This window comes from Camarhynchus parvulus, chromosome 12 (assembly GCF_901933205.1).
Source record: "Camarhynchus parvulus chromosome 12, STF_HiC, whole genome shotgun sequence".
Lineage (NCBI taxonomy): Eukaryota > Metazoa > Chordata > Aves > Passeriformes > Thraupidae > Camarhynchus > Camarhynchus parvulus.
In genome coordinates this window covers 16154037-16171139 of record NC_044582.1, presented here as the reverse complement: position 1 = coordinate 16171139, position 17103 = coordinate 16154037, and the positions used below count along the sequence as shown (strand labels likewise).

Sequence of the window (17103 nt, the reverse complement as noted above, 5' to 3'; positions counted from 1 at the left end):
TCCTCTTGGCCTTCAGGTTCCAGTGTCGGTGGCTATGATGACACCTCAAGTGATCACTCCCCAGCAAATGCAGCAGATCCTCCAGCAACAAGTGCTAACTCCCCAGCAACTCCAAGTCCTGCTCCAACAGCAGCAGGCACTCATGCTTCAACAGGTAATTGTTTCCTTAACAGCTGCTCAGGTGGCCCCTATGGATGCTGGAGGCTTCACCTCCTGGAGCACCCTTGGGGAGAGAAGCTGCCCACATCTCAGGTCTGAACCTTGGAGCAGCCATGCTGTGAGCTGCACTGACTGCTCTTTTGTTTTTAATTCTAGAAATAGCTACTGGAAACAAATCCAGAGAGCAATGCTAGGAGTGTTTCCAAGATCAGCTAAATAATACAGATGCATATTTAAGTGTCAGGACTTCGGCAGATGTCCCTGTTGCTTTTGCCTGCATCCCTCAGAAGGCTTGGTGTGCCCTGACTAATTGGAATAAACAAGGTAGAAGGGCCATACTTCCCAATTTAGACCTCGTTATTTCCATCTGGAACCGTAAAGGGCTGTGGAAACAGAAGTGGAGAGGTTTGCTAAGCCTGTTTGATTTCAGCCAACATATGCTGGGCTGTGTGTCAGTGCTTCTCGCAGCCCGTGGTCCTTTCTCAGCTGGAAGCTGGCCACCAACAAGCCCCGAGGCTCTGTTATCACAGGGTTTGGCACAGCAGGGTCTCAGGGAGCCCGGGTGGGTGTCAGCATCCCCCCAGCCCGACCCTGCCTGCTCCTCCTGGCTCCCAGGCTCCGTCCTGCCCGCAGCTGGAGCGCTGCCTGCGCAGAGCACATCTGGGGAACGGGAGGAGGAGAGTATTTCCCAGGATGTCTATGCATGTATTGAACAACACTTAATACAGTCAAACCCTATCATTTAGAAAGCATGTGTGTTTCACAACAGAGATCCGCCAGGCTCTCTCAGCAAGGGCATTTTGGCTTTGTTGTTACAATCAAAGGTCATTCCTTGCCTTATTTTAATTAGTTTGTGTAGAAAATGGTATGTTTTTCATCAGTTCATTTTGGAGATTACTTTTCAAACGATAATGCCAAGAATAGTCAGTGTGCACTGAATTTATTGTTGAGTTTCAAACTAAAGGTCAGACCATTACAGATAAAAGGATGCTATTTTTCAAATCACAGTTTGTGTGTTACACCAAAAGGGACACTGAATTGGCTCTCCACTTTGTTACTTACCATCTTTCCTTTTCTTTGTAGCAGCAGCTTCAAGAGTTTTATAAGAAACAACAGGAACAGTTGCAGCTTCAACTTTTACAGCAACAACATGCTGGAAAACAGCCTAAAGAGGTACAGACAATACCCATTTTACTTTCAAACCACAGATCCCTGGGGACTGTCTAGTGGCTATTAAACTGTCATTCATCTTATAAATGATTGCACAACTGAACTGACTCTATCGGGCCTCAGCTTTCAGATTTAGAGTTATTGTCCTGTTTTCGCCTGTGTTTTTCTGTGCTTTCCATTTGCTCGCTGCCACATATTTTATAGCCGAGGACCAGGCCTTGCTGTTTGGTATGAGTCCTGGAGCAGGCATCTAGACTTGTATCTTGGGAGAGTGCTTTGGGGAGGTAGTTGTGGTGGAGAGGGGAGGGGGCAAAGCAGCAGGCCCAGATCACTGCTGTCCTCTCTAAACAAGGCAAAATGCCGAGAGGTGTTGAGTTTGGGTTTCCACTTTCCAGCCAGGGAGGTTCTGGTTGCACATTCCTCACACTGGAGCAGCATCAGTGGTGACACAGAGAAGAGGTGGCAGGAGACCTTTTTCTGATGCTACTGTGGTCCATAACTGGAGGGGACAGGCCAGGGTAGTTTCTGCCTGTCCTTTAGATACACTTCCCTTCCAAAACACCTGTCACCTCCAAAACTTCGTTGTTTTTTGTGTGCTTAGATTTAATTTTCCTGCATTACATTTACTTTAAGGTGTTGAGCCCACCTGATAAGTCTGGAGGAGTCTGAGACTTTCCTGTTTAATCTGACAACAGTGCTGGCTTAGGTAGATCCTAGAAAGCTGCCTCTTGGCGCGAGACACTGGGTGATGTCCGGTGACAGCGGCTGCGCTTGTGTCACCTGACAAGGGGTGTTGCTCAAAGCATGCACCAATTTCTGCTCCCCATTCCCCTTGAAATTTCGGCAAATCGTGCCACCTGTGCCAAGTTTCAACCCAGAGTGAATTTTTCCAGCTGAGTTATAAACCCCTGAAAACAGGGGGGTTTATAATGGAAACGCTGACACAACCTTAACCATAGCGCGCTTACGGGCGCCACTATAATAAAAAGGGAACAGATTAAAAAGTGTCTAAAATGTAAATCTAAAGGACTAACAGTAATTAAAATGGAAATGGCACAGGGAGGGAAGGCATGTAATTGTGAGATATCACTGTGCAGAATGCTCTCAGCTTTGTTTTGCTGGCTGTTTTTCTAATTCAGTAGGGCTTACTCATCAGTGGCAGTTCAATGCGCGTTAATGACTCTGGGATGCAGGCATCACTCTGGACAAAGAAATGATTATTGTGCGGTCAAAAGAAGTTCAAAGACAAGAAGGGAATTTCAGTTTTTTCCTTAGAGATCCACATTCAAGAGCATATAAATTAAGCCAAATGTTAAAAACCACAGTCTGAAAGCTGACTTCAAAGTCACAACTCTCTAATTAATGAACTGCGAGCTTCAGTTTGGACAAGTCGTGGTTTGATGCGCCCATAAATCAACATGACAGGTCTGTTTCACAGTCTCAGACAGCGCTTGTCATTGAGTCACATCAGATGTAAACACAGCAGAAAAAAGAGGGAATATGAAGGAGGTGCAATTGATCAACAGAATTGGTAAAAACCCACTTTTGAAACGCATTATGCATGATCACAGGAAATGGCGATAGCCTCAAGAGGCTTTCTCCTTCTGCTGTTGCTTTTTTGAATCAGATTTCTAACAGCCTTCAAAAGGGAGAATAAGAATTATGGAGCTTCTCCCCTGTGGCTGGCAGGCAATAACCCCCTGTTGTTATTTTGTGCTTCTTTCTTTTCAAAGGCGTCAAAATTTAGTTTTTTAAAGATCTTTAACTCTATATTTGAAGACAAACAATAAAGGGCTGCCACTGTCATTCTTATCAGTTACCAGGGATTGTATTTTTTCTTTCTGTTGCCACTTCTTATTAACCTCTTATTTGGTCTATTAGACATAGTTTTGAATGCAAGCCTACATGCTGGGAGAACATGAAAGTTCAGATGAGCTCAGAGGGCAGATAAAGAAATTTGAAGGGGAAAGTTACACAGCAGAATGAACGATAAAAGTTAACTCTTCTAAATTGCTGTTGTCAGATAGGAGAGCATCTCAGACACAAAGATGAGGGCTTGGTGCTTAAAGAAAAAAATACTTTGTGTTAAAAAAGACAAGAAGGGAAGTTAGACAATGTGATGGCATTTCAATATCTAACACACTGATTTACTGTGGTCACACTTCTGATATTACACTAGCGAAAGCAACAATAAGAAAGGACTCCTTCCTGTTTCAAGAGGAGCATTTTAACACGATAGCTGGAAAGAGAACAAGGACCTAACTCTCTCCAGCTTATTCTAGGGGTTTTGGGGGGAGTGTATTTTTGCTGATGGTTTTAGTGGAGATCCATTTTAACAATGCATTTCACCCCACAGGTTTGTTCAGCCCAGCTTAAGGAGGTTATTCTTACTAAATTAGCATCGAAAAGGTGGTCTTGTATTATTTTATTTCTTCCCCCTCCCTCTGGCACTGAAAACTGACGGGCAGTGCCGTGGTGGGGGCCGGCGGCTGCCGTGCTAACGAGGGCTGAGCTTGTACCTTGACAGATGGAACAAGCGTATTCATGTACGGCATCCCCCAAGTCATTTTGTGAGTGCCTTGTCCTATTGTGCTCTCGTGAAAAAAGGAAAACACAACAAACCTCCCCAGCCCCGCTGCTGAACAGGACCCGGCCCCCGAGCAGAGCAGCAGACAGACCCCAGTGAGGTTCCTGGGGTTTTACTCGAGGGCTGTGCGGGGTAGCAGAGGCTGAGCTGTGCCTGACAGCGAGGGGAAGAGGTGCTGGGGGGGATCTCAGCCCTGTTTCTGCTCTCCCCTGGAAAACTGGGGGCTCCCCAGAGGCAGGGGGTGCTCAGGGTCTGGCGCAGCCGCGGCGCTGGACGGAGCGCGCTGTTTGCCGAGCAGGGCCGTTTGTCCTCCGGCACTGTGACAGTTTATGTTAGGCAGTAGGGAGTAACCTAAGAAAGGAAAACAGACCTTTGACAGAAGCTTTAGGGAGGGGATCAAAAATGCAAGTTTTATCAGGATATTTCAGCATTTTAACACTGACTACTGACCTGACAACAGGACTGCACCGAGACCTTTTTTGTATGCATTCAATTGTGAGAAGTAAACAAACTGCCTTGTATCCTGTGTTTGGTAACTGGGTGGGGAGCACAGTTTGGCAACGTGTCTTGCTTTTAAATTCTTTCTTGGACAATGGGCCTTGTATACTTTTATATCCTGGCTTTTCAAAGTAGAGTGTGTTCAAGAGCTTTTCTTAGGATAGCTGAGAAGACAACCAAAAGGGCATCATTCATTTGATATAAAGGGGTTTTTAAAAAAACCCTGTGTGCTAACTTTGCACTCTTACGGCAAATAGGTAAAACACAGCTTACTACTAGTACTAATAATATAAATATATGAATATAAATACATTAAGTGTATATATTTTAAAATTAATATTTATGGAGGCAAACGTTACTTTAGCTCAATACAACTGTTGCTGGGGCCTGCATGCATATGGTGCTGTTGCAAATAGTTGCAACAAATGGATGTGTCAGAGCAAGCTGTTGCAAAGAAATGTAAACTCTCCGAGTTTCAGAATATCCAAACACCTATTTGTTTAGATGTGTTCCTGAAGTCCAAGGTTTTCTTTGGAAGTAAGATAAATTGTGTTTATAAATAAGGGGAATAGAATGGCTGACTCTCAGAGTTGTGGGTATTCAGTCAGCTGCAGTATTAGGATTGATGGGGCATGGTGGCACAAGAGGGTGGGGGTCAAACCCACAGTTGGTGTCTGTCAGTCGTGCTCCAGCAGCTCTGGTGGGACTTTTTCCCTGTGTAACACCAGTAGGGAATGGGGCCAGTTATCCTCTGGCTTGGTGTCAAGGAAAGGTGACAGAAAGCGCAGGATCTGGCTGGGGTTTGTTTGTGAAAGTGTGCAGTTTGGTAAGAGTTAATTTTCTTTCCTAATTGTTAGCCATAATGTGTATAAGACCTCCACCTTGATATGATTCCTAGCAGATTAGGGATATTAGATAATTTCCTTCTATTTATTGTACTACTGCACTGTATTATCTTTCTATCACTCAGATAATTACTAAGGAAATCTACATTAATTTTTTTTGGCTAGCACAAGGAACTGCTAAACACTGGCATGATGTATTGATGTTTTACACAACAAAAGTTTTCCTCCTGTCATTGTACAATAAATAAAAAGATATTTATCAAAATGCAAAGCCTTTCATGGATTTTAAAGAACAAAGCAAATAAAACACAAGATGAGCATGGAAGCAAAACCTAGAGGCTTCCTTAACTGAACAAAATTAAGGACTCTGAAGCCTCGAGTACTGTACATATTAAACACTCACATTCAAGTAAGATGTTGTTTGCTAAATTATGAATGTGTGTAATTAAAATCTAGTGGCTGTTTCTATGAAAGATTTACAATGTTATTTCATCGTTTGTCATGGCTAATTAACAATATTAGATGAAGTTTTTCTTCTTCAAAGGTCTGATTTTTTCTCATTTATTTATGTCAGAAGTGATAAACAGAGTAGTTAAAAGCTTCTCCGGGTACAGTAGTGAGAAAAGCAACATGTTCTTTTACACCTCGAAGGTTCAAGGGTCACATCCCTGTGGAGTAAAGCAACTCCATCTTCTTTCTAGTGAGAATAATTAAAAATTTCAAAGTGCAGAAGTAGCAGCCTTAAATACAGCACAGAATAATGCCAGTGTAACAGAAAGTATTGTGAGGCTTGATGGATGAAGAAGAGAGTGAGTATAAAATACCATAAATTAAGCCAGTCGAATTGCCTTAATAGTTGAGACAGCCCTTGAATGAGCAAACAGAGCACAGTGCAGGGTTTCTTGTTACATCTAAGTGTGATGTGATCATGGGGTGTGATTCTCATGTTCTTTGCCTCAAAGAATTACCCAGGATTTTCATCAGCATTTGCTTTACCCGCTACTGGAACACAGACATGTCTGGGGTAAAACATGAACACATGGACCAAGGAATCCTATAAACATAGGATGGCAGCAGGCATTTAGGTTGGGTGAAAGTTAACCACTGGAGATGGGAATCTGCAGCCCTGTGTTAGCTCCAGCATCTAACCATACCTTGGGCTCCTTGCCAGGGGTGGCGGGCTCGCTGGCTTGGCCTTGATACCGAGTGACTGCCATCAGAAATTGAAGCAAGTTGAGACAAGGAGCCCTGTGAATCCTCTGCTTTGCTCTTGTATTAACAAGTGTGCATTTTAATTTGTTGTTGTTGTTGTTTTTTCCAGCCCCAGCAGCAGCAAGTGGCCACGCAGCAGTTGGCCTTTCAGCAGCAGCTCTTACAGATGCAGCAGTTGCAGCAGCAGCACCTCCTGTCTCTGCAGCGTCAGGGGCTGCTGACCATCCAGCCCGGGCAGCCTACTCTGCCTTTGCAACCCCTTGCACAAGGTAGGTGAGGGCTTTGGGTGGCAGAGCCAGGGCAAGGGTGCACACTCACACAGAATTGTCTCGTGGGGGGAGAGAAATACCTCACAGGCTCATAGGATAATAAGCACAGAAAGATTCTGCTGGGCAGGGTGGGCATTATGAAGGTATTTTTTGAGAAGGGCGGTGCTGCAATCCTGGGCTGCTCTGACTGGCGGGGTGCAGAGGGCTTGGAGTTCACAGCAGTTTGCACAGCTGTAGCCAGTCTGGCAGACTCAGAGCTGCTGGTCCTGATCATCTGGGCTCGGAATCCTTCACAGGAGGAGTCTTTATTGATTCCTGGTGCTGGCTTCATGGCTGAGGGTGTGTGAGAGCAGCTTTTGCTTTCCCAGATGTGTTGACTGGGCCTTCCTGGTCCCAGCCTGGCCATGAGCTGGCACAGAGCAGCTCTGACCCACAGGCTGGGGAGCTCTGAGTGCCCTTGGCTGTGGCTGCCAGGGAGAGGGGACAGGGCTGCTCTCCACAGCCTTCGTGTCACTGCCTCGGTGCTTCTGTTCCTTCCTCCACGCTGAGGCAAATTGGGATTAACTCCATTTAATTCTAATGGTGTTATTGACAATTAGATCCTCCTACGTCTTTATTCAGTCCTGCACTCTGCAAGAAGTTACTGCTTTGCTGAAATCCCAATTTATTTTATTTTTTTAAGACATTGATACACTGAAAGCACTACTTAAATCCACAATACTTTTGACAGTGATTATAACCTAGGGGTTTTATTCTCTCTTTTTTGGCTTAAATTTATTATTTTACTTTTTAAACTGGGTTTGTCTGTAAGCTGTGGGACAGTTCAACAGACTTGCCTAAGCTCTGGCTGCTGTGGTTAAAGCAGACTGTTTGGAGTTGGCATGGTTCAGGCATGCCATGGCATCAACCATGATGCTGGTATTTCTGAATAATCCTGCCTTCTCCTTCCCTTCCCCCATAATAAATTTGAACATTCACCTTTATAACTTGAGTCAGCCCAGCTTGAATGATTTGGAATCTTGAAAGCAGCCTTAGGGTTGTTCTTCGTTTCTAAATCATACAATGAATTTACATTCAGCTCTGTTCACTTAAATGGAGGGGAAAAGACAAAATTGCTTCTGTTCTTCACCCTCCTTTTTTCTGTGTACATAGCTGTAAAAAAGGAGAGTGAGGTGGCTGGTGAATATTAACTTATATGGATAAACAGAGGCCAAACTGTGGAGTGGAGTCTGCTTTGCTGTGTGGCTGATGTGCTTTATTTAGGCTTATTTTTACCAGACCCAGGAAGGTATTTGAACCCTGTATTGAGAGACCCAGCTTTTGGGGGCCTGACCCCTGACTCCCTGAGTCTCAGTTCAACTTCCCAGCATCCCAAAACTGGATGCCTGGGGTAGATCAGCACTGTGCAGGAGTTGGAGGCTGATCCATGGGAAGGTGGTGCCCACCTGGGAGCTGCAGGATCAGGCTTGGGGCAGTACCTGGTCAGTCACTATCAATGCAGAGTGATGGGGAGAAGGTGTGAAATGAGTCCAGGAAAAAAGGGCACGTAGATGAAATGCCATTTATGCTTGCAAGATGTTGTAACGTGCATTAATTACGGCTCAGATTTATTGTTGGAAGCATCCCGGGCTGTTCCCACACACCCACCGGACTCAAGCTTCAACCTTGCTAATTTTTCCCACAGCTCCTATACCATTAAGTTGGCTCAGTGAGGTTCATTGTATAGTCCATCAGTTAAGCTGTCCAAAGGAGGGCAATTGGGCAGTGACAAGACACGCTCATGTGTAATGTGAAAGAAATGAATGTGGTGATGCATGAAGTGTAATCTGTGCAGTAACACATCGGAGACACCAGTAGGTAATTCAGCCGTCGTGGCATTGATTGATATGGTTAGCAGGGAAGTGTAACTATTAGTCCTCGCCCAGGAGCGTATTTAAAACCTGAGGGGTGCTGACTTGCACGCCAGAGACGACACAAACATAAGCACAGAGGGCTGGTTCTGGCAGGGAAATGAGCTGCGAGCGTTGGGGGCGGCGGGAGCCGGCAGGAAAGAGGGACTTGAGGCTCGAGGCGGCTTGCAATCCAGCACGATATTTTATTCCTTTTTATCAGAGAGACGATGGCTTAAAACTGATGTCATTATGAGGTTTAAATCAGCTTTCTGCTTGCTTGAACATGGTCACCTGGGTATGGAGGTACAAGGACACAAAGAGGTTGAGCAACTCTGTTTGTCTTTGAGCCGGTGATACCTGGGGTTGGGAAATTGAGTTCCGTGAGCAGTAATCTGTCAACTGTCCCCACAACATACATTTTTTAAACCTGTGCCTACATTTTCTTTCATAATCAAGAAGACTAGTTGTCCTGAAAAATGCAATGAAGAGCCAGGGCTATAGTTTAAAGTAATTGGTAATGGACACTTCTTATTTAAAAAAAAAAATTACATCTCTCATGCCCTTTTGTTTCTAGAACAGTTTGCAAGACTGAGACAAATACTGTAAATGTGTGTATAAAAGAAATAAAACCATCCCTCTAGTAAATGTAGCTGTGAATTCAGTTAAAAACATTTTGCTTTTATTCTTAAGTATCTGTAATAGTAATAAATGTTTCCAAGGAGAGAATGCTACTTCATAAGTGACGTTTTCTTATGTTTTCGGAAGTAATAGATTGTTTAAATCTGTATTTTAGTTTCATTTTAGTTTTTAGTGCTCCCCTATTGTCTTAAACAAAATAGCACATCCTTTAATGTTATATTTTTGTAATCTTTGCTGCTTAGTATTCAGACACTTCTATAATCTAGATTTTACATCTGTACATAGCAGCAATTTTAAAATAAACCCCGTTTCAGCAGTGTTCTGAGCTGCAAGAGTGAGATCTTCAATATCTTCAAAATGAAACTGCAAATCTCACTTCAGATCACCAGTGAGTGAAAATAATAGGACTGAGACATCTGGGTGCCTGATTGCTCCCATAGATTTGGCAGTTCCAGGTCTGAATCCCATTCCTGGTCTGTAGGAAGTTACAGCGATCCCGGGTAATTGCAGTGCAGTTCTGGGAATCTGACTTGAAATTTAGCTCTCACTGCTAAAATGAGACTGTTAAACGGTAAATTACATAATTTATTGCGAGTGGTCGTGGATCTATTTGACTTGCTTTTGCCATTTGTTCTATTATTTTATTTAACAATTTTGCTGGATGAGTGATGAGCATACCTTTCAGCTGCCCAGTTCGACAGGCTAGTCAGGAATTCTCTCCAGAATTGTTCTAAAGGAACTAAATTTAGGGCAGGAGGAGAGAGGCTATTTCTAATTTTATTTTATTAATCAAGTGATGTAATCAATTTTTGGCAAGGGGTTGTGTGCAGACATGTATGACATCACAGTTAGCTCTTTAAATTAATGTCACCCAGCCTAAAATCCTTACTACCTCCAGCATTTTCCCCCACACAACTGGGTATATTTTATTTTTCCTTCCATCTGTGGTATAGTTGTTATTAGTACTAATAAGAGTTACACTTGTATGCGAAGTTAGATGAAATACTTTGACTTTTAGAGGCATAAATATCATGTGTATGTCTGTTTTAGTGGCTGTAACATTTTCAGTCTTTTCTTTGGTAGATCCAGAAGTGACTAGGAGGAAAGGAAAGTGGAGAACAAGGAGAGGAGAGTGGATGATAGCCTGTGTTTAATTAAAAACCTGCAGAAATCCAGATTTAAGAAAAAAAAAATGAAAAAAGGCTAGTTATTCTTTCCCTATTTGCTTATTCTGGAAAATAAAAATAGGTGTCGGCTCATATGTTCTCATATCAATATGTTATCATCAACAGACAAGTCTATTCACTATTGTTTCAACTGAGTAAACAGTGTGTAAGGGTCAGCCCTGCTCACAGGTAATTGTTAGTGCGTAGACAGTCCTGTCAAGCGTGTTAGCTAAAAATACATCCCACACTGTCACTTTGCAAGGTGCTTGAAAATAATAGCCCCCACACAGCAAAACAGGACACGGGCTTGTGTACTGACCTTTTTCTTTGTTTAATTTGCTCAGAGGTTTAATTCCGGGGGACAAGTAATAATTGAATATGTCTAATAACTAAATGCTCATTTGGGACAAAATCCATCAAAATATAATTGGCATTTGGGGCTGATGAAAGGAAAATGACGTGGCTTTAGAGAAACGGATGTGTCCTAAGAATATCTGATCGCTTAATGTATAAATTGAAGCCTCTTCCCTAATATATATTAATTGCAGATACTTAAGGATTTCAGCATTTTTTTTGTAGCAAACCGTTACCGGAGACCAACTGTTTTTGTTAATGCTACTCTGGGAAAGGCGGGGAAGGTTATTGGTCTGTCGTGCAATAATTTACTCCTCTTTGATATGCAAACGATCCACGGTGAATATAAAAAAATCCTATCAGACTCATTTCACAGTTCTTAACCACTTAGATTCTCTGGAGTCTATCGCCTCATTAGACCAGTGCTCTCCAAAGCTAGCATAATTAAAATCTTTAACAGTTTAGCAAAGTAAAGATGTTTGGCTGATCACGTTGAGATGATTATCTATCCATTGTATTCTAAATGACAAAAATAAATTAAATTTAGACCTTGGCATTTTTTATTATGTGTTTCAAATGAATATAATGCATACTGCCTTATTTTTTTTATTTCAGTACCTTAGGTTGGGCGAGGTACATGCCTGTGAGAGCTGCTGCTGTACACTCAGAAAATGGCAGGTTTCCTTAGGATAGCTCCAGAGCTACAACGTGCTGAAACAATGAACAGTCACCCAAACGATGAGCTGGAAGCACACTGATGAGAAACCTCTTTAAAAACACACAGACACTGGCTTATTATTATTATTATTATTTTTTCCCTGAATATTTGAGTGACGTGTCTCTACTGCTAATTTTTTCCCATGGCCTTCTCTGAAAGAGCACTGAAATAGTCTGCAGTGAGAGAAACTTGACTTGTTGGATCATGTCACAATCCAAAAGCATGATCTCAGCGTGAGCACATGGTTCACCTTCCATTTGGCCCATTGGAGTTTGCAGTTCTCACTTGCATCAGTTACTAAATGTTGTCTCCCTAACCCTGGTGTCCACTTTGGCACATTTAAAAAAACACAATTTTTTGTTATTATTTTTTCTTGAAGCTTATTTTCTGTTTTCATTTTTCTTTTGAATGGCTCATTAGCATCGATCTAAGAAATGACAGTAATAATAGTGTAACTTGTATAGAAAGTTATACAGTTTTTCGGTAGACACATCCATCAATTAAGTGAGCAGTTCGAGAAACCAAAATTAATGAGAAAGATAGGTGTGTTAATGAAATAATCATAGTATAATCAATTTGACTGTTAAAATTTGAAAAGCATTTCAGGAAGACAATATGAATTCATAATTTACGTCTAAAAGTGATTAATAAAAACTGTATTTAATAACAAAGCTATTTGTCATCATTTAAAACTTAAGCACAAAATTAGTCATGTTGTGGTTCATGTTGTCATAATAATAAAGCTGAGTATTTTTTTTCCTAAGACCTTCCATGTTTTTAATAATAGTTTTTAATAACTACTTTTGAAAGTAGTCACTTTCCTAAAAAAAAAAAAAAGGCAAATAAATTGTGGAAAAATAAAGGAATTGAATTTCTTAGCTGAAATTAGAGTAGCCTGTGGCCACCTTTGCTTTCACCCTTGCTGTGGGCATGGGAGTGATTTTTGCCCAAACAGGGACTCTGAAAACGGGCCTTTGGTCTAAAAATTGCAAAAAATTACAATATTTAACATGACATTTGGTGTAGGTGTGGTGTTGTGTGGATCCCTCTGCCCCACAGCCCGGATTTTGCATTCCATGAGTATTGCAGGTGTCACACCAGAGTGTAGCAGAGTCGTGCAGTGCAGTATTAACATTTAGTTATCAAAAAAAAAAAAATACATGCACAAAAACACACACAGGCAAAACTAACACTAGGCTTTGTTTACTGACTCTTTGATTTAATTACTGTTTGAAGACGGCCGAATTAGCTGTTAATTGATTTAATTATCCAATTTGTTTGTTTCAGGCATGATTCCAACAGAGCTGCAGCAGCTCTGGAAGGAAGTGACAAGCTCGCACACAGCGGAGGAGGCAGCCAGCAACAACCACAGCAGCCTGGACCTGTCCACCACCTGCGTCTCCTCCTCCGCGCCCTCCAAGACCTCCTTAATCATCAACCCACACGCCTCAACTAATGGACAGCTATCAGTCCACACTCCTAAACGGGAGAGGTAGGTGCCTGCAGGTTTTCCACCCTGAGCATCTGGGAGCAGCGTCCCGGAGCGATGGTGAAACGCTCGGGAGCGGTGGCCAAGCGCCTTGGCCTCGGTTTTGTCCTTCACATCTCGCTCTGTCTGGTGTTGGCGTGGTTGAATGGAGTCTCCACTGGGCAGAATGTGCTCCTTTTGTTCAGATCTTTATGGCTTGTTAATTGGATCAATGTGGGCACAATTAGCTAATTAGAAGTGCATTGGATAAGCGTATTGGGAAGTGTGAAGAAGCTGGGTTTTTTTTTTTTTGAGTTTTGCATCACAGGTGGTGATGCTCTTGTTGTGCTTTGGGTTTACAGGCTGGAGGGGAGCAAGAAAATCTATTGGTCACTACAGTCCTCATTTTTCTACCAAATTTTGGTGCCTTATCTAACATATTTGCCTTTTTGTACTCTGTTTTCCCTGTTCTCACAAGACATGGTAGGCTTGAGTTCACCAGGTTTCTCTAAAACAAAGTGGCTTTTTTTCCTTTTTTTTTTTAACCGCTGATAAAATTAGCTAACTGGTGTTGTTTGGCTTTTAAAAGTGTGAGTTAATTTATACTTGCTCGGCTTGCATTGTTAAAAGAAATGGCTTAAATCAGGGGTTGTCTGTTGACGTGCTTCTCGGCGCGGGCTCTGCTTTATTCCAGAGGATGCTTTATTGCAGGTTTGTTTCTTTACACCCCCAGATTTCACTGAGGCGTGTCTAACAACGTAACTTTTGCTTCTGGGGAGATAGACAGGCCCAGGCGCCGGGGCCGTGGGTGCCAGCGCCGGCTGCAGCCTCGGTGTCGCTGCCAGAGGAGGAGGAGGAGGAGGAAGGGTCTCGAGGAGTGGGTGCAGTGGGGAGGGCAGTGCTCCTTTGCATTCAGGAGAGTCCCTTTGCCCATCTAGAAGCGTTACGGCAGACACTAGTGAAAGCTGGATTTTATGGAAACTGATGGCTTTGTCTTTCTGTCCTCCTTTCATTCATTAGAAAGAGGATAATGGAATTTTTAAGCCATAGAGTTTGTATTTCTGGTGGTCTGAAAGTAGATTGTTAGGGAAGCTATATAAATATCTCTTATATCTTTCTGATATTAAGAAAATAGTGCTGCTGGAAATAGATAGATTTTAAAGGAGAGCACACCCACTGTTGGAAGAAGTGCTGTGTGTGTAAGGCATCCTTTATATATCCATTGCAAGGACTTGTGTGGGAACATCAGCGAAAACCTTTATAATGATGTAAGTGCCAAGGACGTGGTTTTCATGAAGACTTACATGGGATACTAAAAAAAATTTGATGTTTATTAAACAATTAATTCCCTTTTTTCTGCATGTAGAACTGAACAAGATGGTTTTACGGCTTTTCAATAAATTTTTTATCTATGTTTTTCTTACTGAGTATATAAAGTAAAATCCCATACAGCAAGATGGATCTTCTTTCACTGGATAGAGGCACGTGCTGCGTGCTAATGGCAGTCTAAACCAGGAAACAGATTCAGTTCAGTTTGAAATGCAGTGGAAACACAGGAATCTGTTCCGAAGTAAGAATTTTCTCTGTGTATAGTATTGAGCAGACCTGGAAATCCGTGTGTCTGAGTCCTGTAATTGTGGCCTGGAGGCAGCTGGGATCTACAGACAAGGTGATACACATGCTTTTATTAGTCAAGTTCCAGATTAATTAGGAAGGCATAAACATGCCATGGTATTGTTTGAGATTGTCTTAGTTAGGAAGACTAAATCCTCAGTGCTGGAATCAATACCTGTGTTATTGAGCTTGCCTTATACTTTTCTTGCATATCTGTTGAATTCTCTGAAATATCAAAATACAAAATAGGTATATTTAGGAATACAAATAAGAGGGCTACAGACTTTGCTTTGTCCTGCCTCTCTTTGGTGCATGGAAGCTTTATGCCATCCATTTGCTGCAGTGATTGAATTACATGTTTATCCATAAGTAGAGCAGGAGACTACAGGCAGGAGAATGCCTCCTGATGCACTTAAGGGTTTTGTTGCAGTCTCATCAGGCACCCTGGTGCCTGCCTGGATTTCATGTGACACAGAAACTCCTCTTGGTGAGATATTTTGCACTGGTTTCCTTTCTGAAAGGATATTTATCTACAGGCAGGGAGTACCAGGTGGGGAGTGAGCAGAGAGGGGAGAGTTGCTGTGCTGTGCCATCACATGTATGTTTGAAAGCTCATAGAACGTGAAATTTCAGTGGGCTTGCAAAAGAAAGCACAGGCACAAGCAGGGGTTTAGTAATTTTTTGATTGCAAAAGTTAAGATTAGAAAAATCATGGGTCTGGTGGGAGCATGAGTTTGCTGGACTTCGAGTTAAATCCCTGTGTGTTCTTGTACCCATCTGGTTCAGCACAGCAAATCTAAGGAGACTTTTGGAGGCAGTCCCTGGCTCAGGCTCAGGTCAGATGGGGCTGTGGGAAGGGCTCACTAGGGAGGAATCAGCCCTTCCACCTCCCGTCACATAAGTCACAGCCCGGGCTGGCCAGGGAAGGTTTTTGACTTGTGGATTTCCCCTCATTCCTGCACTTTCTGTGCTAACCTTATGTTAGTTCTGATCGGATACAAGCAAGAGCTATTTATTTAGATTTAACCAACAATAAAAAGCACATAGTAAAATCTGTAAGTGTCCTAAAAGTTAAGCACAGCCACATCATAACGACTGCCCAGCAGCCATAAATAATCATATACAGGTAACATTAACTTTTAGGGTGTGCTGTAAAGCTGTTTTCAACCCCTTTCTCTTGGGCTTTTGAGAAGGAGTGGGCTGCAGGAGGCAGGTTGGTTATGTGGGAGTTACTATCATCACTGTCATCTCTGGCACATGTCACTGGGATAGTTCAGGCTGTGTTTAGGGGGTTCCTGCTCCCACAGGTCAGGTTGCCAGGCTGCTCCAGACCTGCGAGACAGGAGGCACCTGTGTTAGAATCAGCAGGCGAGCAGCAGATCTGCTCTGTATCTTGGGTAAAAACACATTCTGGTTATAAACAAGGGGTTTAAAATAGCAGGAGCAGTAGTCATTGGCTGCCTGGCGTGCCCACGCGTCGCCGTGCCGCCAGCCCAGACTGGGGTTCTGCACAGGCTGCAGGGACACAGCTCTGGTGACACTGGTGACACTGCCCACTGTGGGGCTGCTGTCCTTGGGGCCCAGTGACAGCAAAATTTCTCCTTGTGACTATCAAGCAAACAGCAGGTAGATGGCCAGAGTCACTCGGGACATCCAAAAAGCAAAAATCTGTTCAAAAGCAGGAGGCACCCTCCCTCCTGGGCCAGGGAACACTGTGGTGCTGCACTTGGATTCTGCATGCTCTGTGTGTATGGCTTCCCTGGGAATGAAACAATTCCAGCTATAAATAATGGGTTAATGCTTTCATTCATTTGGGCTTTAAATGTATATTACATCTATGCTTTTGTCCCACATTTCGCCCAGTTTCTGTAAGTAGCAGCAGCAGCAGCAGCTCTGGGGTTTGGTGCACAGCAATCTGTTAAGGAGATAAATAATCTGCTTTGGCATGACACTCCTACTCTCCTCTTTAATTTGTCTTACACAAGGAAAATTATAATTAAATCATTCAGGGTAAACCCTTGAGTGTAGAGAAGGAAAAAACACACTTTGGTAAAGATTGCCAATAGAGACCAACTTCCCTGTTGTGCCGTGCAGAGACATTTATCAATATTCAGCACTATTAAAGAGGGAACATTTCGTGTGATTTGTGAGGCGGATGCCAAAGCTCAAATCAAGGCTTGTTAAGATCCTTTCCCCATGCAATCATGGGCATTCAGCATCATTAGAATTCAGCACTGACTGTGTGTTTCATGCTTTGATTTTACTCAGACAATTTAATAATGTTTATTGTGCTGATTATATATATAAATTCACTCAATGCAATAAACATACCTCAGTCATCAGAACCCTAAGGGAAATATTTAGTTATAGATACTTGTATTCATTCAGGATAAGGGAAAGTGAGACCATCAACCAGCATGCAAACCTCTCATCATCTTATCAGCATTTGGGTTTCTTCAGTAACAAGCAGTTTTTCTCTACAGAAGTAAATAAATAAATAACAGGAGCCAGT

The 17103-nt window shown here is 42.7% G+C and overlaps 1 protein-coding gene across 9 annotated transcripts in view; it reads left to right on the top strand.

The window, feature by feature from the left end:
• The window catches only part of FOXP1 (forkhead box P1), a 378109-nt gene that overhangs the window by 302332 nt on the left and 58674 nt on the right, over positions 1–17103 (top strand). For 7 of the 9 annotated variants that reach the window (XM_030956498.1, XM_030956503.1, XM_030956497.1 and 4 more), the window contains 4 exons: positions 17–154; positions 1243–1332; positions 6581–6740; positions 12797–13001. In XM_030956498.1, the coding sequence (XP_030812358.1) occupies positions 17–154; positions 1243–1332; positions 6581–6740; positions 12797–13001 (593 nt within the window). The remainder of the gene's footprint in view (positions 1–16; positions 155–1242; positions 1333–6580; positions 6741–12796; positions 13002–17103) is intronic. The other 2 variants (XM_030956506.1, XM_030956504.1) reach the window with 1 other exon arrangement.